Genomic DNA, 26,769 nt, shown 5'->3' with positions numbered 1-26,769 from the left:
TAAATTTTATAGTTCGTTCATCGTAACTTGACGCGTAAGAATATGTTGGCACCATTACAAATCCCACAATAATGAGCCCTAATTCCTAAGGAATAAAGCAAACAAAGCAATGGTGCCAATATATTCACACGCGTCAAGTTACGATGAACGGAACATATCTGGATTTTAATATTATGCCAATTGCCAGGAGCCGAGCACAATCAATCTGAAAGCGCTTCAGCAAAAGCGTGGCCAAAAGCCACGAAAGAGTCTTTCTGCACTTGTTGTGCTTGGAGTACTGACTGATTCATTAGAATATTAAATCACTCATCGTATGTGGCACGCCATAGTTATGCTTTATAATGAGGACTATGGCTGAGATCCATACAGCGTACTTTGACTTTGCTCAGACCACTCAGAATTGTTTCAATTAAAACGAGACAGAGAGATCTCTATCATGGTGAGCGGTGTCGCAATGGCACACTACGAACTAATCAGAGCCGGTTGCGATTTCAACAGAGGCCCCGATTTTCGAACAATCATTAGAAATGCGCGCCTTCCATGCTTTGTCGTTCACTTGTCTCATGTATGACAATGAAAGGAAAAAGATCTCTTAGAAAGAGATTTCGGCTTCGTAGAGCGCTAAAATTTGGGTATTTAGTTGATTAAAAAGATAGATTTCAAGTAAAATATTTATTAAAGATCAACATCAATGACTCGATCGACAATTCCTTATATCTAAAGTGTGATTAGTCTGATAATTGTTTATTCTTATTTTACCATAGACTATCAAGCTCAACATTCATTAAATTTTAAAACTCTTATGTAAAGTGTCCACTAGCACTAAGGAAAACTATAGAGCGCACTCTGACTTTGCTTAGACTTAAGTCAGAGTAAAACCGAGACAGATGTATATCTCTCACATAAATCTGTCTCGTTTTAACTCAATCTTAAGTCTGAGCAAAGTCAAAGAGCGCTCTATAGATCTCATCCTAAGGCTGAGATATATAGAGCGTACTTTAACTTTGCTCAGACTTTACTTAGAATTAAAACGGAACAGATTTATATCAGCCACATAACTGTCTCGTTTCAATTCTAAGTAATGTCTGAGCAAAGTCAAAGTGCGCTCTAAAGATCTCAGCCTAAAACTGGCACAAGGTTTTATGCAAGAAATAGCGGAAATTACTTTCCTTCCGATACTTGCAGAAATTAACTTGTTGCAAGTGCTTGCACAATGCAAGTGTAGCTTGCTGACTTGCCAGACTTTACTTCTGCAAATTTTATTGCTAGTGGACACTTGGTATTTTAATATAATAGTTATTTAGTGCCGAATCACGATTATAATACACTAAAAAAGCTACATAACATTATTTAACAAAAAGATAATTTGGTTTGGTTATTTAATAGGTTTTATACATAGTATATTATGTATTACAGGTACCTATTACATTATACATCAGTCAGATTTAAATATTTTGACTGTCAACAGTAATTATTTAAAGTCTACTATTTTTCTTTTAAAGTTAGTACAATAGGTATTGCAGCACTAATGTTCAACATTACAGTAGCTTTAAAGCCATGGAGAAATCTAGCCATAATTCAGCGCGCGGAAAGCCTCACGAGGTCTGCTTCATCGACTGCTCGGCAAATCTGAACGGAAAATCCACTTCGTGCCGCTGTTGCACTAAGTAAAAATTACAAAAAAATCGCGTCAAACGCGCGGATGACTTGTCCGCACAAATATGGCATTTTTCTGATATTTCTAAGACAAGAAAGAAAAATTTGGCAAATGTCTGGCTAACGAAAGAAGAGACTGGAAAAGCGCGGCAAATTCAAAAAATATCAGTATGGCAGCCCCAAAATTAGTATGACAGACCTGGAAAAACCTATTTTTATACCTACTTTAAAATTCCTTATTTTTATTTTTGTTCTATTAAATTAGGTTATTCCAGGCCTGTCATACTAATTTTGATACTGATATTTTTTGAATTTGCCGCGCTTTTTCAGTCTCTTTTTTTTGTTAGCCAGCTGTCAGACTCTACGCATTGTTCCGCTCGCGGAATTCTATCTAGATTTTTTGCCATCTTAATTTTAGAAGCGCATCGTAACTCTCACATCATAAACCTTGCCTAAAAAGGCCGCCTTATATTGCGGTATTGTTTTGTCTGTATAATTGTCTGTATAGTAGTAGTTTAAATTTTTATAAATTACATTTAAACAACTAGTTTTATTTAATTCGGACAAGTGGTACAAATTGCAGACTTGAAAGGTTAAAATAAACCCACAGATCAGGTCAATGGCTCCCTCCTTTTCACCATGTGTCCAGCGGAAAAGGGCAGTATGATTTTCAGACCTGTCACGAAATAAATAAGACAGACAGTTCAGGGATGATTTAGAGATATATTAGTTCAGTGTATCAGAGATCATACTAGTATAAATAAAGCCACAAACACATTGCTCTGTTGTGTTGCAAAGTATTCCAGGCGCGACGAAAAGCGCGCCGTACTGCGCGTGTCTAAAGGCTAAATCAGACTACATATTGTTTTATAGTGTGCACGCCTACATAACTACCCCTATTATCACTACCCTATAATGCGAAAGTGTGTTTGTTTGATAGTTTGTTAGTTTGTCCTTCAAACACGTCGCAATGGAGCAACGGAACGAAAAAATCACGGGATAAAAAGTAGCCTATGGCACTCTCCAGCTCTTTACCTGCGCTAAGAAAGGATTTTTGAAAATTCAACCCCTAAGGGGGTGAAATAGGGGCACGCGGACGAAGTCGCGAGCGTAAGCTAGTTATATATAATGGAAATCACTCACTATAGTTTAAACGCTAAAACAGACACAGTAATGTGTTTGCGCCACAACAGATTATCACATGTAACAAGGGATACAAAAAGATTTCTATCTACTTTTATATACTTTCATATAAACTTATGGACGACCGGAGAAGACACCTCAGTACGCTAATTACGTCGTATTTATACACTTTAACTACAATATACATTCTGTACAATGTACAGAGATATTTTTTTAATAGAGATAGCGAGCAAACGAGCAGGCGGGTCACCTGATGTTAAGTGATTACCGCCGCCCATGAATATTTGCAGTACCAGAGGAACCGCCGATGCGTTGCCGCCCTTCGATTCAATAAATTCGATTTCATATTATTATGTGTATAGCAACTAATTTAATAATGCTGATCGCATCGCGTATTGCGATCGCGAACATAAGTGGGTAGGGCAGGTGTCTCACATCTTTGTAGTAAGTATATCTCAATATATCGGTACAACGCAGCAGTCTAAGCTATAAAAACGTAGTTTAACTTTAATCAGACTTAAGATACAGTTAAAATGAGACAGATTTATTTCTCTACACTAGCTGACCCGGCGAACTTCGTACCGCCTAACAGTCGATTCTTTAAGTTTTTTTAAAACTTTAAATTTTTCTCTCCGTAAGAACCATCCTCGTACTTCAAGGAATATTATAAAAAAAGAATTAGCGAAATCGGGTCAGCTGTTCTCGAGATTTGCGATCAGCAACACATTCAGCGATTAAATTTTATATATAGAGATAAATCTATCTCGTTTTAACTGTCTTGTCTGAAAATAGAACTAAACGCTTTATAGATCTCAGCCTAAGACGAATGGGGGCTAGACTCTGTAGAAGGAGTATTGAAGTTTTATACCTACATGCTGCTATGCGGCATCGTACCAGAACGCTAAATCACCACGGTCGCAGTCTCCCACCAGACCAAATCTTAAAGCTGATTCAGTACCCAACCGGAATCGAACCCGGTACCTCCCATACGACCACAGCACTCAACGTAAACGTATTTGTATACAGAAATATGATTATGTGATGATGTATGGTTAGATAAGATTACTAATATAAAATTATTATTTGTAAAATACAAAAACAGCATTAGATATAATTTGGTTTAAAATAAGTCATTATTTCTATAACAAGATCATTTTTAAAATAACATACACGACATACATAACATTACCTAAATACAATTTTTCGTTTTGTTAGTTATTTTGATGATTATATTAGGAAATAATTTAAAAGTTTAATAGTTTTTACAATTTTAACAGCTCAGAAAACCACTTTAAGTGGCATCTATTGTTAAAATATATAGTTCTTGCATTTCACGAGGTCGAGTGGCTTATGTTTGTGTTTAAATAGAGTTTTAGAGCCTCAATAGCTCAACTGGTAAAAGAGGAGACTGAAAACCGAAAGGTCGACGGTTCAAACCCCGCCCGTTGCACTATTGTCGTACCTACTCCTAGCACAAGCTTAGTTGGAGAGGAAAGGGGAATATCATTTAACATGGCTAATATTCTTAAAAAAAAATTTGTATCGGTATATATAAGTAAGCTACAGTAAATGTGCGTATACGAGCGCTTGCTCGCGACTGATTGGTCAGCATGCACGCACACTTCCGCAATGCCTATGTATACGACGTAACCACAAGTAAAGTTCACTTGCCTTCGTGAATTGCGAGAACTGTAACAACAGACTGATTTTGATAAATAAATGCCCGATACCGATCGATGCCGAAGCGTCACACACAAAAACGAAGTTTTCGCAAATGCTAAAAAAATCATATAAAAAGCACATATTGAAAACACGTGCAAATATTTATAAATAAATTGCATAATATAACGTATAGCTCTTATCATTATAAAAAGCTAACTATATGTAAGATTTCATTTGTGACTAATGCGAACAAACAAAATCAACACGCGTTCATAAGTTTGCATCATCATCATAAATAAGGTTTTTAAACATTCGCCAAAGACAAGTAAAATTCTCATGTTTATAAAGTTGATCACACATATCAATAAGCGCCGTACGAGCCGACATAGATACAAAAAATATTCAAACATTGAATTAAATGTATTGTTAGATGGTATTCTTGATTAATGATGGCCTAACGCTCTCTGATGTTTTCTAGGAGTCAATGATTTGTCATTTGGTGGACTCTTGGCTGACGCCTGTTAGTGGTGATATTTATAGTACGCGACATGTCAAGATGGCAATAGGGGTATGATGCGGGCGGACGCCCCACACACCCGCGCTATCCCACACAGGGGTAGCGCGGAGGCTGTGCGGGTGTGCTGGGCGTCTTTACCCCGATTACCATTTCGACCTGTCGCGTACTTTACTTGAAAAAATATGTGAGAATTTAAATAAAAATATGGTTTGATCTTTAACAGTATAAAACAGTAAAAATATATTCCTAAAGATATACAAAACCAAACTGTCTCAACTAGCCATTAAGTTATAAGCAAAGGCTACACACATCAAAAAATTATAAATGTAGAATGACCAACCTAATTGGTAGTACATAGAGATTGTTGTATTCGAAGATTAAACGACGTCATTGGAAGGAATGCGGCAAGTACGGCGCGTGAATAGATATGCGAGTAGCTTAAGAAGGGTAGGGTATTAAGTCCACCATATGCGAATTTAAAATGCGTTCTAATTCTCCTATTACTTTTGGAATATTTTTTTAATAGTCTCTAAAATAAACTACACACTAAAACTCTAACGATATTCACATAATTTTATTGCTTATCGATATAATCATTTTTTGTTTATAATAATTTAACAAAGCGATAAATTTTGGAATGTTTCAACGCAATGCTGCACTTACTACCCAACCACAGACACCAAGTAAGAAATGTGTTAATACAATATACTACAATATAAGATCTGTATCGAGCATAATATATTAATAACTCTTAGAGCAGTGTTAGCCATTAAAAAATTGTGTCAACTGACTATCTTTCTTGGAGCCCAAAGCGCTGCAAAATAAATTGATAAACTTTCTCATCATGTGTACATAACTATTTTTTATTTTTTGACAGATTTTATACCTCTAATAAGTGAAGATTAGGATCTTCTAATAATTGAAAATTTATTAAACCATTTTTTACAATAATTGTAGATTGGTATATTTTGGTTCAACTGTCTCCAATTGCCTGAACCAACAAAACACTATACGCGTACGGCTGCTCTAATGGTTATATTATGCTCGATGGGCCCGAAGGCCCAAAGGTCACAGTTTTTTTTAATATTACTAGTGTTTATCTACACTGGAGGCAAAAGGAACCTTAAATATACGTAACTGGTGAGAAATCGTGTCTCTTATTATCTTAGCCAAAATGGTCCACACTCCCACAGTTCCCAAATATTGATTTGTATTTGATAGGACCATAGATAATATAAACAAAGCCACATTTGTACTAACAGATGGTTAGCTTAGCGGATACCTATTATATATTATAAATATTATTGTCACGTGAAAAAAATCAATTCATGCCTGGAGTACTACTCCTTTCGGACTTTAGAATCTTAATATAATATAGGTTTCCAGATTATTTCTATTTTTCAGAAAAAATGCTGAATCCCAAGTTTGTGTTAGCAGTAAAGTTTTCGAGATATAGACATTTTGGGCCGTTTTAAATTCGATTGTATGATACCAGTTGTTTTTTTTTTTATTCAGATACAAGTTAGCCCTTGACTGCAATCTCACCTGGTGGTAAGTGCAATCTAAGATGGATGCGGGCTAACCTGGAAGGGGTATGGCAGTTTTTATTAAACCCATACCTCTTTGGTTTCTACACGGTATCGTATCGGAACGCTAAATTGCTTGGTGGTACGACTATGCCTGTAGGCTCCCGCCAGATAAAAAATCGATGAGATCGAAGATCGATGAGGATCGGTGACGGTGTCGGAAATCGCCATGAATCGACAAATATCGAACAATCGAGGTAATCGATTCTATGTAGTAGGAACAGTCGATCGGCGTGGACTGCTTACATTCTACTATTAATCGATTATGGTAGGTTTGGTAACAACCTAAGGGTGCATGTTAACTGAAGCGGAGGGGGTGTATATCTGGTCACTGTCCAGTCACTGGTCACAGTCCATCACGTGGTTTATTATAAATCAGATTGGTCTGATGCTAAACCTAATATCCCCGCTTGAATCGGCTCCACTCCTCTTCAGTGACCAGACACCCTAAAGGCTAGTTCGGACTACTTTAGTATTTTAGTCGAGTAGCGAGTAATTTACTAGCTAAAATACTCGCTACTCGACTAAAATCGTTGGCACTTTGTTCGAGTAGATTAGTTCAGTAGTTTTCGCGCAGAACTCGCTACTCGATTAAAACGAAAAGTTTAGACTTGTTTAACCGGTGAACCAGTGAGAAGTGACGCGTGGCGGGGGGCGATACTCGCCCGAAAAAATAGAATAAACTGGATCGACTCGACTAAATTTTTGGTATTCAGGCACATTTAGTTACTAAATTACTCGCTACTCGACTAAAATACTAATGTAGTCCGAACTATGTTTTAGGCTCTAAGCTAGCCCCCTGTCAGTACTAACGCGGCCCAATCAACAAAGCAGATCATTACAGTACAATTTACTACCTAATATCACTTGCCGTGAAAGATAACACCAAGCATGTACTTTCAGTTCATACGATCGTTTCGTATACCACACTAGGGTGCCGTGATGAGAGATCCTTCGGGCGCTGTGCCGTCACAGCGGAGAAGCATCCCGCTCATTCTAACCGCGCATACCTGAAAAGAAAACCGTTATATTTTACTTTACGAAGAAATTACAATTTATGGGTTCGAAGCTACGCAGGCACTTTTTCTTAATAATGTAAAGTAATGTACATCGAACTTTAGAAGGAGATTGCAGATTTGTAGAGCGTTGTCCCTGTCGTTGAGACCGACAAAACGTCATATAGGAATGAGTGACAATGACAACGCTCTACAAAGCCGAAATGTCATTCTAAAGGCCGATGTACATTACAAGTCTTTGTAACACGTAACAGAGCGGTCGTGGTCATCACCAACTATCAAGTGACGTCTTTAAGGATAACCACCACTTTTCCCTGCTGGCTGACAGCTTGGAACAGTAATCACAAAACAAGCAGTCCTATCTGAAGTTGCAACATGGCGGTTTGTGCAGGTCATAGACTAAGGAGAAATAGGTGCAGTATGTAGATAGATACCTGCGCTGTCTCGGCCGCTACAACTGAAACAAGTCGTGGGCTCAAAGCCATGGACGGAAGAGACAGGGACGACGGGGATGACCTCGTTGTATGATGTCACATTGTGATTGCCTTAGCCGAGCCGTTGGCCGATATCGCACGTCACGAACATAAAAGATGAAGAAGAAAGGTACCTGCGCTGTCTCGGCCGCTACAACTGGAACAAGTCGTCGTGGGCTCTCTCGAGTCGTTTGAGCGAGCTGTCGACCCTGCGGCCCTGGGTCAACGCCGAGGGCGGGGGAGGCAAGGGCGGGGGGATGACCTCGTTGTATGACGTCGACGCACCCATTGACTGTGACTGCCTCAGCCGAGCCGTCGGCCGGTGCCTCACGAAACTGTCTTCTAGGTCTTTGACGAACCTGAAATTGAGGGAAAAAAATTACTGACTCACTGTGTTTCACTTCACACTTTGCGGAATTCCAAGAAACCACAACCCTAATTCGCTATAACGACAAATCTGTAGGGTACAACGCGCAGCATGTGACATATCACACCTCCCTTCTCCTATTTCCTACCTCCTTCTCCCTCCATCCTCTTACTGTGACGTAATTGAAGGACAAATCAACAAACCGACAGACCAAAAAACCAACAAACCAACAATCAAACACACTTTCGCATTTATAATATAAAGTAAGTGATGATGTAAGCTTTAATAAATAAATAAATAATCTTTTATTTCAGACCAGTTCTAGTCCATAATTAAAATTTACAACTATATATTTACTAAAGTTAGTATGTTAGTAACAATATTTCCTTATAGTTATGTTAGTAATGTTAGTGCTTACTGATTAAATAAAGTGGCCTAACGTGGCAGCTCTAGGCGCCCGGTGGCCACAGCCACCCAATGCTTAATTATTGGGCAGCCTATCCTCTCTTTAATTGCACCCAGAATGCTGTTGGAACTGCTACGAAGACGCTGTAGGAGGGAGGCCATCTTTTTACGGATGATGGCATGAAAGCCATCAGTCCTGGCCTCCGTGAACATTCCACTAGCGCTACAGCCCCTCGGCAGCCCCAGCAGCATTCTGAATGCATTATTGTATTGTACTCTCAGTGAGTTCAGCGCTTTTTTGGAGTATCTGACCCACAGACCGCTTTATTTTGCTTCCAAATAAAATTTATTGTAAATTGTTCACAATATGAAAATGCAACGGACGTAAGTAGATTAAAATCGCGTGGGATGCGTACCACTGGATTTTTTAATTGATAAATTGTATCTCAAGGTTCCTCAAGTGTAAATATTGCTCACTCCCATTTGAATGTACCCACTACTTATTTCCCACATCAAATAGTTCTTTTCGAACTACTAGTCAGCATAAAATTATAAGGCCACATAAGCGACTTTTTGTTTTAAGACACCACTATATATATCAACACTTTCTTTGTCTGTCACTATACCACGACTAGATGATCAAAGATGATAAAAAAACTTTGGAAGACAAATTTTTCAAGCTGGATATTCATTACCAGACTAGGTATTTTTCTACGTCCCGTTATTCCAGATAATCTCTACATGCAAATTGTAGAACCAGCTTTCATCTGCGGCGAATAAAAATCGATATGAGGCAGATAAACGAAAGCAATAATTAGAAGTTTCTTTGGAGCAGCATTTGTCACAGCATCGGTGATCCCACGTCCGTTTGTTTGCTGACAAAGCAAGTTTATAAAACAACTGTTAACTGTTACTACTCATTTCGTAGTAGCGGATACTCAGCGTGTGCTACTACGCTAAAAATTTGCCTAATGCATTTTATATTCGTGTACAACCATTTTAGTATTATTGATGGCTTTCTAATAAAACCGGTCTGAGGCACATCGGTTGGATGGTTTCAAAGTCTATAACGGACATAGGTAGAAACATTTTTGTGTTTTATATGTTAGGAGGATTATTTGTGTAACATATAAAATGTAAGGACGATATTTTGTCGTACGACGTGTCAACAGTGTGAGCTTACGCTTACGATTCACATCAAATTATTCATTCGAGATCTCCTAGCCGTCATAAGACTGTTACAATAAACATACATATATGAATAAAATAGTTCGTGGTTGCGGATGTAACTAAATATATGATGGAAATTTCCAATTTCAATTTTAGTACCACCAGTAAGATTTAAACGAAAATAAAGTTTAAGAGTTATGCGCCCGCGGAGTTTTAATGATTGGCTATTTTGAATAATTCTAATGCCATCATTCTTTTATCGTATACTATTGGAATTTTTCGAATACTATAGGAATTATACACCCATACCACAGAGTAAGGATGTGATATTACTTACAGAGGTTCGACGAAGCCGTCTAGACAGAACCATCGTGCGATAAGCGCGAGAGAAAGGAGTGACAGGAACTGGCTTACGTAATTAGTTATAGGGCCCTATGTTTTAGGGTCGTCATTTACCATGAGTAAAAAGTTAAATTTTTATTCTTTACTAGATGATGCCCGCGACTTCGTCCGCGTGGATTTAGCTTGTTAAAAATCCTGTGGGAACTCTTCAATTTTCCGGGATAAAAAGAAAGTCTATGTCCTTCCCCGGGATATAAGCTATCTCTGTACCAAATTTCGTCAAAATCGGTTGAATGGTTGAGCCGTGAAAAGCTAGCAGACAGACAGACAGACACACTTTCGCATTTATAATATTGTAAGTAAATGAGTAAAATTCCATTTCTGATGATCTAAGGGGACCGTGTCCGCGTCGTATGACATTGTGTTGAAATCTTACTAAGGCTTAAGGGTCAGCGCAAACAGACGGAGTAGAGCAGAGTCTTTTTGATAACAACTTTTCGTTTTAAGTTGTTATTTACATACAGTTGAAATTAATAGTTACACTGAAAATATAACATGGAGGAATTGAAGGATACCGCGTCGATGTTTTGCCAAAGTAAATAAAGCACCTCAGCTTTGTCGGTGTGCGTTGCGCCTAAAGCCAGAAGTACACATGCGCAGTGCGCACGCGCACGTACCGTGCACATAACGCGCATAATAAGAACATAATGTGGCCATTTCGATGAGTGGTTTGCGAGCGCCATCTTGTACAAGTCACAGCGTGCACATGTTCGTGAAACGTGAGTTTTTGGGAGTGAGTAGGTACATAAACATAATATACGCGTTCGACATGCACGTGTGCACAGAGACAGTGACGCGTATGATGCACGTTATGAGCACGGTTCGTGCGCGTGCGCATGTGTGGATCCACCTTAAGAGACGAAGTGGGTAGTAGTTGGAAGATAATAACAAACACTGATAAAAGTGTAGGTAGATATAAACAGAACTCGCTTAATAAAAACAACCACAAACGGTCAAACTGAGATAAACCGAAGTTTTTTAGAACTTTTATTCATACAGCAAAATGTTACTATTAAGTAAATAACAGCCACAGGCTGTGATAGCCTAGCAAGCTGTGCTAGCCTAGTGGTTAGGACGTGCGCCTTCTAATCGAAGGTCGGGGGTTCGATTGGAACCATTGGAAACATCGTGAGGAAACCTGCAAACCTGAGAGTTCTCCATAACGTTTTCAAAGGTGTGTGAAGTCTACCAATCCGCACATGGCCAGCGTTGAAGGGTCAAAACCCCTGAGCCGTGCTCTGTAGTGAGCCGGCGATGCGATGTTCATGATGATAAACAGCCACAGGGCACAGAGCAGTAAAACATCAGAAAATCGATACGTAGAAAAACAAATCAATCCTCACATATCTATGTGCCTCTATGTATGAGATAAGAATGGAATTGCGCATAATTATACTGTTAGCACTAATCTTATTAATTAACATTGTCAGGTGATTTTTTTTATTTAGCTATCTAGTTGAGTGTTTATGTGTTATTAGTCATTGTTCAATACAAGAACTTGTTGGGAGCTATATTCGGCTTGAGGATCCTATTTTCTCCAATAAAAGGCTTTCACTCGTGTTATAGGTTGTAATGAAAAGTAAGGTTATAATAATTGTCAATTTTGACATTTCACTTAGAAAACTAAAATCACTCCGATTTTGTGTTGCCACCACTAAAACGATAAGGTGCACCAAGCGGCGCGTACAGACTCCCCCCCTGGAATACCTCCTGGTATTGCAGAACATCCGGGGCCGCAGGTTTCACCCTCACTCCATAAAGGACAAAGCCTTGTGAGCGCTCTTCGGACGTCGCCTCTTTGCGTCGTGACCTCAGCTACTCTAGCGATTCCATCTATGCCCGGAAACAGCTGCTTCACGCGACCCAAACGCCAGTGAAGTGGTGGGCAGGCTTCTTCTTGCAAGAGGACCAGGTCACCCACGCGTAGGCTGCCCCCTTTGCTAGTGCGCCACTTCAGGCGCTGCTGCAGCTCGCTTATATACTCGTTTTGCCAGCGTCTCCAAAAATGCTGGCGTGCTTGTTCCACCCGTTCATAGCGTTGCAAATTAGACGTTTTTTCTGCTTCCAGGGCCGGGTCTGGCAGCGATGTCAGGGGCCGGCCAATCAGAAAGTGCCCTGGGGTGAGGGATTGAAGGTCTGTCGGAGAGGACGAGATAGGACCTAGGGGACGGCTATTCAGAATAGCTTCCGCCTGTGCGAACAAAGTGGACAACTCCTCATAGGTCAAATTGGAACTACCAATAACGCGTCTTAAATGCTGCTTGGCTGACTTGATACCTGCCTCCCAATAACCTCCAAAATGAGGGGCGTAAGCTGGGATAAAATGAAATTTGATTTGCTCAGTTGCAGAAAAGTCAGATACAAGATTTGGACCATCCTTTAAGAAATTACCTAGCTCTGTAGCGGCGGAAACAAAGTTTCTCCCATTGTCGCTGAAGATTTCCCGCGGTTTTCCACGGCGACCGATAAATCTACGTAGCGTTAGGATATAGGCCTCTTTGGAAAGTTCGGTCACTGCTTCTAGGTGTACACACTTATATCTAAAGCAAATAAAGAGACACAAGTAGCATTTGAAGGTCTTTGAACCGCGGCCTTTCTTATTTAAGATAGTAAATGGGCCCGCAAAATCAACGCCTGTGGTTTCGAAAGGAAATGCTGGTGTAGTACGCTGTGATGGAAGATGACCCATTAAAGGCGTAACCGTTTTTCCTTGAAAACGTCTGCACCGTACACAATCGCGTACCGTGCGGCGTGCTAGTTGTCTTCCACCTAATGGCCAGACATAGTTTCGCACCGTGTATAACAATAGCTGAGGGCCGGCATGCATTTGCTGAATATGCTCGTATCGAAAAATTAAATAAGACAAATGGTGCTTTGAATGCAATAATATAGGATGCTTCTTGTTGTAATCGTAGTTTGAATGTTCTAGCCTACCACCTACGCGCATAACGCCTCGCTCATCTACAAAAGGACTGAGCGATTTAAGGTTACTTTGAGCTGAAACATCGCGCCTTTTAATCAAAGCTTGGTATTCATTCGAGAATGATTGGAGCTGAGCGAATTTACAAATACAGATAAACGATTGGCTTAATTCATCGACCGTTAAAGGTCCAACTCGTTTGGCTTTAGGATTTTTAGCGTTATGTATGAACCGCAAAGTGTAAGCGAATGCTCGTTTCAATCTCATTAAGTTGGAAAACCTTTCAAAAGGAATGAGGTTCTCAGAGACTTGAATCGAGTGAATTTTTATTTCAGGTAGATCACCTTCGATCTGTTCTCCTAAAACCGGCCACTCCGACTCCGATTCTGTTAAAAATTTCGGACCTGACCACCATAATTGTGAGTTTAGGAGGCTGCCAGCCTTGGTGCCTCGAGAAATCAAATCCGCAGGGTTATAATTCGTTGGCACGTGACGCCAGTTTGTTGGTGTAGTAGTCTCGCAGATTTCCACGACTCGATTAGCAACGAATGTTTTTAATTTGCTAGGGTTGGTGTGCAGCCAGCCTAACACGACACTGGAGTCACTCCAATGCACGCTACGTGAAATCGTGCAGCGTAGTGACTCGAGAGCTGCCTTGCACAACCGAGCAGCTAGTAGGGCACCCAACAATTCTAACCGAGGAGTCGTAGTCGGCTTGCTAGGATTCACTCTTGATTTGGCGCAGAGCAGTCTGACTACCACTTGTCCGTCGCTGTCGACGGACCTTAGATAGAGGCAACAACCGTGCGCTAAAGCCGACGCGTCGCAAAAAGAGTGAAGCTCCAGGGTAACAGGTAAGCAGCAAAGAGCTAATCTGGGAATTTCAATAAGTTCTAACTTGTTCAGATCCTGTTTTAAATCATCCCAAGTTTCCTGCAAATCACAAGGGACTGGTTCGTCCCAATCAATGTTACGACGCCATAACTCCTGCATAAGTATCTTGGATCTGATCGTACAAGGGCTTATAAGGCCTAAGGGATCGAATATTTTGAATGAATGCGACAATATTAATCGTTTTGTTATATAATCATCGGCGTGGTCTGGAATGCTCACTACGATGTTCAAGGTGTCAGTGGATGGTTTCCATTGCAATCCTAAAGTGCTGGTGGACTCGCTTAGCGTTAAATTTTCTAATGGGTCTATGACAGCGCTTTCGAAAATTGAAGGCACGTTAGATTTAAACTTTCGCAGCGGAAAACAACCTGAGCGTAAAACCGAAACAACTGTGGCCAAGATATGATGTAGATCTGATATCGTATCGGCTCCAGTTAGCAAATCGTCCATATAGAAGTCCCGCTGAATGATTGTCTTTATCAAGTCGTCTTCACACTCCTCGCCTAAACGCCATAAACACTTAGTGCTCAGATAGCTAGCGCTCGCAAAACCGTACGTTATTGTATTGAGTCTCAGAGTTTGCAGAGGACTATGCTCATTGTCTCTCCATAGAATTAGTTGCAAGTTACGATCATCTTCGTGCACAATGACTTGACGAAACATCTTTTCGATGTCACCCGTCAGCACGTAGCGGTGTTGACGAAAACGTAATAGGATGGAGAAGAGCGTGTCTTGTACTGTAGGGCCTACGTACTGCAAGTCGTTAACCGAAAAACCCGATGATGTAGGGCACGAAGCGTCAAAAACGACCCTCAGCTTTGTCGATTCACTCTGTTGCTTAAAGACAGCGTGGTGGCATAAAAAATAGGACGGTTCTAGTCTTGCCACATTTAAAATAGAGCAATGGCCTAAATTGAGATATTCATTGATGAATTCAGTGTATTGAGACTTAAGTTCAGGCTGTGCCTTAAAACGCTTCTCTAAATTGAAAAACCTTTTCTTAGCAGTTATGTATGAATTTCCTAAGCAGTCAGGAATGTCCTTGAGGGGTAACCTCACACAAAATCTACCTGAGGAGTCTCGAGTTGTATGAGCCTGGAAGTGTTCCTCACATATCTTCTCATCCTCACTCAATAGTTTCTTGGGTGAGGGTTCTTCCAGCTCCCAAAATCGATTCAGCAACTTGTCGAGATTATCTGATTGGGGACTTGAAACTTGAAAATTGCATCTTATGTTAGAAGGGCGAGTTCCCGAATTAATAGGACCAGATAAAATCCAGCCGAACTCTGAATTTATTAAATAAGGTTTGTTTGTGCCTAATGATTGACGCTCGCATCCTACTATGTGCCAAAATAGGTCAGCGCCGACCAGCACGTCAATTGGTGACGGCTCGTAAAAACTCGGATCGGCTAGCTGAACATCCGTAGGGAATTTGAGATTGTTTGTGTTGATTGATAACCTCGGGATATCACCTGTGAGCTCAGGTAGTACTGGGCAAGTCAACTCCGCTACATAGTCACTGTGCAGAGATTTCAATTGAAACGAGCAAAGTTCGTTCGTACAGTGAGAAGTTAAATTGCCTATCCCTATTAAATTGACAGGTTCCATGGGGGACGATTGTAACTCTAGTCTATCTTGTAGTCCTTTGGAAATGAGACTGGACTCCGCACCACAGTCGAGTAAAATGCGAACAACTTCAGTTCTTTTGTTGACTGGGTTGACCGCCTCGACCAAGGCTGTGGACAGAAGTGTAATCCTTTTAACATTATCTCTAGCTAAGTTAACTGTGAGGTCTACTGCAGGTGGGGACGCGGTTCTAGTTGCAGTGGCAGCGCTGTCCTGAGGAGATAGTTGTTGGCTATTACTGCAAATCAAAGAATTATGGCGCTTTCTGCATGTGCGACAAGATCCAGCGCGACAAAAATATGCACTGTGGCCCCCCCGGAGGCAGTTCCGGCAAAGTTTTAAACTATTAACTAGCGCCAGCCGCTGCTCGACAGTTTTATTTTTAAAATCCTCACAGTCATAGATTCTGTGTACGCCATTGCAGACCTCGCATAGTGGAGCATGAGCCTTAACAGTCTCGGGATGCTGTGATAGTCGCGTCGCAAAAACATTGGTTTGGGGCCGCTTCTTCCTACTGTTATTGCCTGATTCACTGTTAGAATTGCTGGTTGACCTTGGGTGATTGTAAGTTTCTAGTATGTCGGCCCGGTCCTTAAGAAACTTGTTAAACTGCTCGAGAGTAGGAGTGTCCTTAATAGAATTCCTATACTCTTCCCACTTCATACTGGTTTGACTTGCAAGCTTAGAAGAAACTATATGGATGATCAAAGTGTCCCAATGTGAAGTTGCTTCGCCTAAGCTTGAAAGTGCTCGCAAGTTCTTATTAATGTTGTCCACAATAGACCTGAGAACTTTATCGGTGTCGCTTGGTTTTATATCAAAACTTAACAAAGAGTTTAAGTGGCCTTTGATTAACAGACGCTTATTGTCGTACCTCTCACACAGCAAGTCCCACGCTTTGTCGTAATTGGCATCTGTGACTTCAAGATTACTTATTACCCGTGAGGCCTCACCTTCCAAATAGGAGTTAAGATAGCAAAACTTGATCGGAGTAGGTATTCGCTTGTTGTTGTGGACAAGAGAGCAATATAGGTCGCGAAACTCAAGCCACTTACTATAGCTCCCATCAAATTTTCCTATCTGTAAGGTAGGAGGCCTGAAGCCTATACCCGGTTGCTCGTGGCAACAATGAGAGGAACCGTCTAGCTGTACATTAGGATTGCTAGCCTGATTGTACTTGTTTTGAAATTGTTGGGCTGTAGCAATCAAGCTAGCAAATTCGAGCTCAATGGAGTCACGCTCCTCAAGTTCCTGATCTATTTCTGCCGAGTTCAAAACTTCTATCTGACTTTGTATTTCTTCGAATGTGGTAGATAAGCTATCAATTTTTCCTAGCTGGATATTTAATCTAGTTTGTTCTATCTCGTCTACTGACTTTAAGGACTCATGATGAGTTAGAAAATTCTTAAATTTAGTTAAGCGTCCCTTTATCGAGCTACGTTTTACCATAAGTTCTCTTAACTTAGCATCAGACATGATTCTATGATTGTAAATTGATCAACAGCAATGCAACTTGTAATTAACAACTAAAATTCAATTAAATCTCAACTCTATGTAGTTGATATTCCTATATATTATATATTCCTATTATGCTATATTCTTATTCCTTTAAAACAGGAATATCAACTCTAATTTATCACAAATAGAACAAATAACTATTTCTTACCCCACTCCATGTATAAACCTGGTCTGTTTATCACTTCAGCTGGCGTTACCAGAGCCAACAATGGTGCCTAACAGCAACTATCAAGTCAGCCTTACAACACCCAATAATTGTTTAGTGTAGGTAGGTAGGTACCTATCCACCTAATTAGAGTTGGCACTGACACATAAATGAAAGCTAGGCTACTAGTCACTTGGGATAAATAGGGATTAGAGTTAATATAGCGGGAAAGGCATGGACACTTAGCTGAATTGGTGGTGCTGCGTTGATTGCTGAGTGCCGTGGCCCGTAGAATCCACGTCCACGTTCTTGCTGCTTGCCCGTAGCTATATTATAGTAGTGGTTGTAGGATGTAGATAGCTCCTTGAGCCCCGCAGCTGCGATCGTCAATGGCACATCGATGTCAATGGCCAATCACACTTATGATCGGCGCGTATTTTGCCCAAAATTTGTGTTGATTCACGTAGGTCCGTGTCTTAAGGTCGCCATTTGTTCAATACAAGAACTTGTTGGGAGCTATATTCGGCTTGAGGATCCTATTTTCTCCAATAAAAGGCTTTCACTCGTGTTATAGGTTGTAATGAAAAGTAAGGTTATAATAATTGACAATTTTGACATTTCACTTAGAAAACTAAAATCACTCCGATTTTGTGTTGCCACCACTAAAACGATAAGGTGCACCAAGCGGCGCGTACAGTCATGAAGAGCCTATGTATGTCCCAATGATAAGCAACCCTCATTTCTTTATTTATTAGGATTTAAAAAAAAATCGTAGATACTCTACTCAATGAGCTCTAGAGCTAGACTTAGGCTACGGTAAGAAAAAATAGAAACCTCCTGAAAAATAATTTCATTAAATTTCAAAATTTTGGGTCAACGTTCCACAACCAAATACCAAATTTCAGGTTTGTAACTCATTTCGACTAGGTACTTCTCCAGTTCTGTGACAAGTTTTCTTTCCTATGACGTGACTTTTGCCATATTTATTTGATTTCTTGTCCGTTGACAATAGAAGACGGGAAAACCTAATACATAAACAAAGTTATCTGTGTTTGGGGAACCACATGTTAAAAATACCTATCCCAATAATTAATCCTTCCTCCCTGTAAAAATTTAAAACCGCAGTGCTGCCTAATGGTACAAGCATTCACAGTGAGCACACAAAGGCATTATTTATAGACGTGCAGTGCTGAATTAAGATCACACTGACAATTGACCACTCACGACTTCCTCGGTCAAGTCAAACGGGCATCTTGAACTTTATTGTTATGGAATAAGATTCAGTTTAGTGCTATATTCAACAGGTTTATAAAATATGACGAATGTTTGTAACCGGCGTCGTAAAACAGCCAAAATTCAGAACGATGTTATGAAAGCACATTTATAGTGTTTCATGATTTATTCAATAGCCCTCTCGCTCAGTTAACTCTGAAGATATCCTGCTTTTTGTTTAGAATTCAATAAACTTAATTATTAACATGAGTTAATCTGGAATGATCCAGAAATAATTTCTCATATCAAAACTGTATATTATTCGAAGACTGTTTTTTTGAAGACGTACAAAATAAGGATTTGTACGAAATCGCTTTGTTTCGTACAAATCCTGCAAGTTTTCGTGCTAAATATATTATTTTTAATGTTATATTATACATTTCAGAGATAAGCTTTTGCTCAATCCAGGGACAATTCAAACTAAGGTAAGGTTTGGTCAGATAAAATTTGGTTAAAAAAGGGTTAAATAATATTTTTTTAAAGTTTCATACTCCATTGCTTTTTAGTCTTGACCATTGCTCTTTACCAAGGTTCGTGATCGCAATTACGAACAAAAATGCAAAAAATTTCGCTTTGCTTGAATCGTTAGGTGTTTTTCTCATGCTTACGTCCATGGTCAACATTAGTTCTTCTCGGTGCATTAAAGAGAATAAATTCGTACGCGAATTTTCTCAGTCAAAAATCACAAGACTCTTTCAATATCATAAACACGACTGACCCCACCCTGCTTGGCTGGGGTGGAATTTCTGAAAATCCTTTCTTAGGATCTACGTTATAAAAAGAACTGATACAAAATTTGAAGTTTCTAGACCTAGCTATTATTCTGTACGTTGATATGTCAGTCAGCTATTTCTCCATTATTTTATACATATCCTCATCATTGAGATTTTTCTTGCCAATAAGCCTACTCACAGCTCGGAATTGTACTAGTAAGATTTGGTAAATCTTGGGTTTTGCTGGAAAATATTGAGATTTACCGTAGTTCGAATCACAATAACATAGAGTTGTACTTTCCAGATGTTAAACCATTTTTTGTTGCCAGTAACCAAAACTCCTAACCTCTAAAGAAACAGAAGACATGATTAACGAGCTTTACGGTTGTAATAAAATCAAATAAGTAAAGCATGTTGAAATATTACACAGCTCTTGAATCGCAGCCAAGAATGATCGTTTAGAAACTTTTAAGTGGTATCGAAAGTTTGGAACTACTGCAGTACGAAAGCATTACAAATAAAATCAATAGACACATTGCTCTAAGACTAGGACAGAGTTACGAAAAAAGAAGTTTTATTATCATGCCATATTATATGCTACATCGTAATCGGTCGGAACTAAATAATAGACACAGAGAAATACTAGGAAAGAGTCATCAAAACGACTTCAAAGTTACAGATTTATTAAGCAACATTTTACGATAAGCAAGGGTGCAGACCTTGTAGTAGAAAGGTGAAGGAGGAACCAGGTTGAAAAGTTCTTCGGCACACTCTCCGAAATATATCCTGTAAAATGCTAATAGACAGGCAACTTTGCGCCGATCTTTCAATCTTTGAAGTTTAGAATTGACCAGCGCTTCGTCACCAATGAGTCTTCTAGTGCGACAGTCCACCGAATCCAATGCATCAAGCTGATACTTGGCAGAGCCATCCCATAAATGGCTGCAGTACTCCATGCAAGGTCGAACTTGTTCTTGGTACAGGGTAAGAAGCTGTTCCGACGTGAAGTACCTACCGTTTGACTTTGTTGAGGAAGCCAAGTTTCTTGCCAGCAGTTTTTGCTTTGGATTCGATGCACTGTCTAAAGTTGAGATTGGACGATATGTTGATTCCTAGAAGCTCGACACTATCGGTTATTGGAACGGGTATATTTCGGAAAGTCGGAGTGAGGTGGAATGAGCTCCGTTTCGCGGTGAATAAACACGTTTGCGTTTTCATGATGATGCGTTGCCGTTTCCTCTCCAACTAAGCGTCAAGCTTGTACTAGGACTTAGGAGTAGGTACGACAATTGTAGTGCAACGGGCGGGGTTTGAACCGTTGACCTTTTGGTTTTCAGTCCTTTTGGTTACTAGATCCGACGAGGAGCCGTCCATGACTACTCGAAATAAGGTACTGATAGAATAGAGGTGCCTTCGTTTCCGTTAACATCAAAACCAGACAATGAACTTCAAAAGACTAAAGATGTCAAGTTCGTCAGACAGTAGACACTTCGATTGAGTGGATCTACCAGACGACAAGGGTAAAGTGATTTGGTTCACAATTTTAGTGAGGCAGAAGTACAAACTTCTGGAAGGTAATTTGATTACTTAAAATACTTAAGTACCTAAAACTACAAAGTCCAAAGAATGTAATGATTGTGAGAACAAATACAGGTTTTAATTCTCATGCGAATTTTATCATATTGTGTTATCTTGTCTCGTATTTATGTAAAGACGGTAAAATTATTTATAGATTTAGGTTAATCCATAATTACATTAGTAATTAAGTAATTAAGTAAGTATCTATAGTAATTAAGTAGTAATTCTATCGGCACACTATCTAACATAATAATAATCTGATAACTTAGAATCTAGTTAGCTCTATATTTTAAGTTCTTTCAGCTTTTACTTCGTTGTCTGTCTATCTGTGTGTCGTGTCTGCCAATTTTCGTTGACTTAGACTCGTGTAATTTGGCAAAAAAATTAAGATTTGTGTTCCTGACCAAATTAGTTAACTAAATCGAAGCAAGATAGCGCTGTCCGTCATTAACTTGCAAATTTTTACTATAGGTACAGGTTTGAGATTTCTTGTACGATGCGCAGGTGCGGAACACTTCGTGTTCGAGTCTGACTCACACTTGACCGGTTTTTTTCGTACGATTCTCCTCATAATAACTATTATCTGATATCTTATTGTAGTTTTTAATTTCTAAGTCTCAATAAAATTATTCACTTATTTAGCGACCTTGAACGCTCTTAGTCATAATGCCACTTATGTTGTACGCAAACGCATAAAAATGTGATCTAATGACTAGTGCGGAAAATGAGAAAGGCAATAGCCGTTCACCGTCATGTGACCGGCGCGGACGCATAGAAAGTGTTGTTCGCGTCAAACATGCGCGTGGAGCCATGTTTTACGATTCGAAGATTTCCGCGACATCGTTCTTTTTTTTGTTTTATTCAGATACAAGTTAGCCCTTGACTGCAATCTCACCTGGTGGTAAGTGATGATGCAACCTAAGATGGATGCGGGCTAACCTGAAAGGGGTATGGCAGTTTTATTAAACCCATACCCCTTTGGTTACACGGCATCGTACCGGGACGCTAAATCGCTTGGCGGCACTGCTTTAGGGTGGTAACTAGCTACGGCCGAAGCCCCCCACGAGATAAATTGTTAAATTAGACCGTAGTTTATATACGGAGCCCTGAATGAATCTTTTCAGTCCTGATTCCTGAGTTTGCCGTCTATTTCTGATCCATATTAAATGACAGATTTGCTTGAAAAGTTATCTAGTTCCCATAGTGATCATCTCAATGAAATGAAATGAAATGATTTGAAATGATTTGCATGTAAGGTTGCATGTAAGAATGAATACACATTTGGGGCCGATTCTCTTGAACACAATCTATAAACTAAACTAAATTAACAGGTCTAAATTTAGTGCTATCCTTTTCCGGCAACAGTTATATTAATAAAATTTCGCATCTTTTGTTTCCTGTAAACTTTTTTGTAAAACTTACCGTTTACGATTTATGACCCATAACCTAAAAAAAAATTAAAATTGGATCGGAAATTTAGTGCGAGGTTAAATTCTTTATTTACTGGCCTAATATATCCACGTCGTTATTTAAAAATAAATAAGTAGGTATGTAATAAGTTCCAAGGAGCTAGTATGGCGACCTCGCATCGGAAAGCGCAGTGTTAACAGACCCCCCCATCAAACGAGTTATAGGGAGCTGCTGAATTCAGGTGGCGCAAGAGCATGGCATGTGGAAGTCCCTACAAGGAACTTGTGTCCAGCAGTGGACGGCTATCGGTTGACGATGATGATGATTAAATTAGTATTTTCTTGTTTATTATCAACATAAAGAATGTTTAACAAGTCCTTTAGAGCAAAAAACCCACGAAGGTTTAGAATAGATGAAGCGTGTCATTCCGTCTACTTATCAATAAGTACATACAAGTGTTTCTATAAACAATTTACATTGTTACATTACATTGGAGGCACTTATTACGATATTAAATTTAATTTAATTCAAAAATGGGGAAATATTTTGTTAATAGAACAGGATTTTAACTTATATTTTAAATTATCTCTAGTTAGTTCGGTTAAGTATTAGGTTCGCAAGTATCTGGTAAGACCTTCGTCGATTGTTACTTGAGTTGCTACAAGTACAATACAATAAAAAAAACACTAAAAAGATTCTTTGTTAACTTGACACAGCCAAACGGCGATCATAATTACGGTTCTTTGTAACGGTACATGCTTGCTCTGAATGTTCTAGAATCTAGACTTTACTGTCTCCACTCAGACTTAGGGCATCCGCAAACGAGGGACTATTGTCCGCGGAGAACAATCTCCCTCATCTTTTACTACGGTATTCCGCCGTACTATTACTCCATCATGTGCGTATGGGCGTTTGTGCACACATTCGTATGCGATTCGTATTCGTTGCGCGAGCCTGACTCGCACTTGGCCGGTTTTTTCAATGCTAGAAGACTGTATCCTCTAACCATTTATATTCAAACATCACCATTTGAAGATATCTACCAACTTAACTGAACTCTTATCAGTCTATTGTAAACATATTTTATCAAAACTAACTTACGAGTGCTGGTATATTTGTTCAATATATACCCAGTAATTAAGTTTTATCTTTGTAGTGAATTTAATAAATATAATTACGCAATGATATCTTCATGAGTTTAATAATAACCTTGGTATCTTGCTTTTTGAATAATTAGTTATAGAATTAAATAATCTGTATATATAAAATTCAAAGTCCTGGCAAAGACTTATATATATCAACGCACAGCCTTAACTGCTGGTCCTAGAGACATGAAATTTGGAGGATGTGTTCTTTGTAAAGAGTCAGTATCGCTAAGACAGGATTTATCGAAATTTCACCCCTAAATGGTTTAAATGGGGGTTTGATTCATGTAGTCTACGCGGACGAATTCGCGAGCATAAGCTAGTTAGTTATAGAAATTAGTTAAATGAATTTAGTTTAGGAAAATTAAAAACTGATTACTATGACATTATATCAACTGCTCCCTTTCAGACCTTAATCTCGCATTATCATTATCATAATCAACCCATTGCTGGTCCACTACTGAACATGGATGGAGAAGGGTTTGGCTTGGCCACTGTCTACTACACTGGCTAATGTGGATTGGCAGACCTCGCAAACCACCCAGTGCATATCAGAGAACATTATGGGGAACTCTCAGGCATGCAGGTTTCCTCATGATGTTTTCCTTCATCCTAAAAGAAAGTGATATTTAATTTCTTAAAACACATGTAACTCTAAAACGTTAAAGGTTCATACCCGGGACCAAACCCCCAACCTCCCATCCTGCATAGTAATTAGTATAGTATGCGGCAGAAAATATTGTACATCACACACCTTTAGACAGAGATGGTGGTTTCATAGAGTGTTGTCTCTGTCGTTGAGGCCAACAAAAACCGAAATTTCATTCTAAAGGTTGATGTACAATATTTCTTGCCTAAAATCATACTTTTGACATGAAATTTGACACATAAAGTTAAAATGGCATGTCAGAAGTATTTTGTATTATAATATTGTTTGTTAAATTCTCTATACAGTACAAGAAAATGTTAAACTTAGGGAAGGACATAATTTGCTTATGATGTAGTTTCAAGTATTTATATTTGTAGTAAATATGTAATTTATGTGGCAATTGAAGAGCATACATCAAATAACTCAACACATATCAGTTCAATGTCCTTTATGTAGAACATTCTGATACTGTATTTGACTTTAAAGCATAATAATTTATGTTCTATTGTACCTATAATTATTAATTATTGTTAGTTCTGAGCTATTAACTTACAAATTTTATACTTACTTAAGTAAAGTTTTTGGAAAACACAAAATATGAGATATACCTACTTACTTAAATAGTCGGCAAATATTTTTTAATAAATATACCTATTTCAGAATAAATAATTATTATAAATCATAAGAGACTTAATTGATAGAAATACATTGTTTACTAATAAATGGTTAAGGGTTGCATTTAGTTGTTTACCCGCATGTTACATATCCTAACGATAACCTAGTTCAAATCACTTACGCAGCAAACCATCTTTGAAGGCTAACTCACTAGGTCATGAGTCCAGCGCTCCGTCAGCAAGAAACTACCTCATTGCCATACGTGACTCCGCAATTAATTGGGATTTAGCTATATTTTAACATTAAGGTATTTAAACCAAGTGAGAGATGTGAAGAGGGGCAGTCTGTCGTCACACCTCGACGCAGTCTCTTAGTTAGGTTAGATTAGATTAGATTTAGGTCGTCACTATGTGAAACTCTGCATCTAACCTCGGTGCAGAGCGCAGACGTTAGGTTAAGTTAAAATGTAAAGATTTAAGAATATAAATTTAGTAAAAGCCTATCTTCGTTTCCTTCAAAAATCCTTCTGGTTGCCGCTTACGTAACTCGCATGTACATGCTCATGTATCAATTTATTAAATAATTAATCAGGTAAGACCATAATATGGGCAAAAGCGAGGTTTAGACTAGCAAGAACTTCTTGAAAGTTATTCTTATACTTGCAGAACTGAACACTTCAAGCAATATTGTACATCTACATACATTTGTGACTTGCGGCAAGTCCAGCAAGTTACAAAACTTGCAGAAGTGAGCTTGACATTGTTTACATGGTAGAAATAGCTTGCGGAAGTCAAGTTCTGCAAGTTTTGTTGCTAATCGAAACCTCGCTTTAGGATCAAATGACATGACACCTGTTATGACTATCTAACTTAAACAGCTCCTATGTTGCATTTATTTTAATTTTATTCACAACTAATAGTTTTCTGTGCAACATTAAAACAAAAATAGAAAGCGTAGGGAATACTTACTCGCTATTCTCCTTGGATTTTTCTACATGTTTCTTGATGTTAGCAATGGAAGAGTCCAGTCTATTGAGAAAGTTGTCAAATGACTCTTTCTCATCAGGACTTCCGGGTGAGAAATCCCTGGTTGGCATCCCTGCGATCGACGCGCGGTGGCTGGGTGGCGCAGGTTCTGTTACCCTCTCTCCATTCTCATAGAATGGAGACTCCTTGGTTACAGGAATCAACAAATACTCTCTCAAAAACAAACTATCCGACGCAAATAGACGATTAGCCCGCCTTATCTTCTCCATCTACAACCAAACAACACGTTCACTTTAATACCATTCCACCAGGCTTAACACCACCACTATTATTTAAATATTGTGTCTATTATGATCACACTCACTGTGACACCATATTTTAATGCAATCCCTTGCAACGTATCGTCTTTTGCCATTACATGTTTGATGTACTCCTCGTTCCTTTTCATGTGGTTGCATGTGCTCCCGTATTTCTTGAGCGGACGGGCAGATTCCCGGATTGAAATTCTTTCATCGAAAAGACGATCCTCCTCCATATTTGACGTACCACAAAATGACAAAAATGACAAGTTCATTTATTCATTTATGTTTGACTTTGACAAAGTCAAAGCAATGAAGAGAAGTAAGAAACAGTCGACATGCGTGAAGTTAGCTAAAGAAGAATTTAACAATCCGTTTTCTTAGTTGTCTTGTTTCAGTTAATAACTTCTAATTATGTATGATAAATCTATTGTATATAATTTTTCGTTGGAGAAATTGAGATACAATGCAATTTTATTTGTAATACATGAATACACCTAAATATATTCAATGCACTCTGTGACACTAATAGATGGCGTTGACGAATGACTAGTCAATTTCCAATCACTCAAAACTCATTCATTCAATACACGTACCAAAAT

At 39.0% G+C, this 26,769-nt stretch overlaps 1 protein-coding gene across 1 annotated transcript; it reads right to left on the bottom strand.

The window, feature by feature from the left end:
- Positions 1-657: 657 nt before the first annotated feature.
- LOC117990777 (lysM and putative peptidoglycan-binding domain-containing protein 2-like) lies at positions 658-26,442 on the bottom strand. The gene is made up of 4 exons (XM_034978276.2): positions 26,233-26,442; positions 25,851-26,137; positions 8,188-8,412; positions 658-7,574 (listed from the first exon to the last, which is right to left on the bottom strand). Exons 1-3 carry the CDS (start codon positions 26,440-26,442, stop codon positions 8,205-8,207), a joined length of 705 nt encoding a protein of 234 aa, XP_034834167.1. The 3' UTR covers positions 658-7,574; positions 8,188-8,204.
- Between the last annotated feature and the right edge of the window lie 327 nt (positions 26,443-26,769).

The sequence above is a fragment of the Maniola hyperantus genome, chromosome 18 (genome assembly GCF_902806685.2).
Source record: "Maniola hyperantus chromosome 18, iAphHyp1.2, whole genome shotgun sequence".
NCBI lineage: Eukaryota > Metazoa > Arthropoda > Insecta > Lepidoptera > Nymphalidae > Maniola > Maniola hyperantus.
Note: the sequence above shows the minus strand (reverse complement) of the source record. Positions and strands in the feature narration are given on the sequence as shown.

What these genes read in the sequence shown, in the direction of transcription:
- LOC117990777 (XM_034978276.2), bottom strand. Translation starts at nt 26,442, where the DNA reads ATGAACTTGTCATTTTTGTCATTTTGTGGTACGTCAAATATGGAGGAG. An exon ending in CATTAAAATATGGTGTCACA is followed by an intron (nt 26,138 to 26,232) that starts GTGAGTGTGATC and finishes GTTTGGTTGTAG; the next exon opens with ATGGAGAAGATAAGGCGGGC. An exon ending in AAATCCAAGGAGAATAGCGA is followed by an intron (nt 8,413 to 25,850) that starts GTAAGTATTCCC and finishes CCTCAATTTCAG; the next exon opens with GTTCGTCAAAGACCTAGAAG.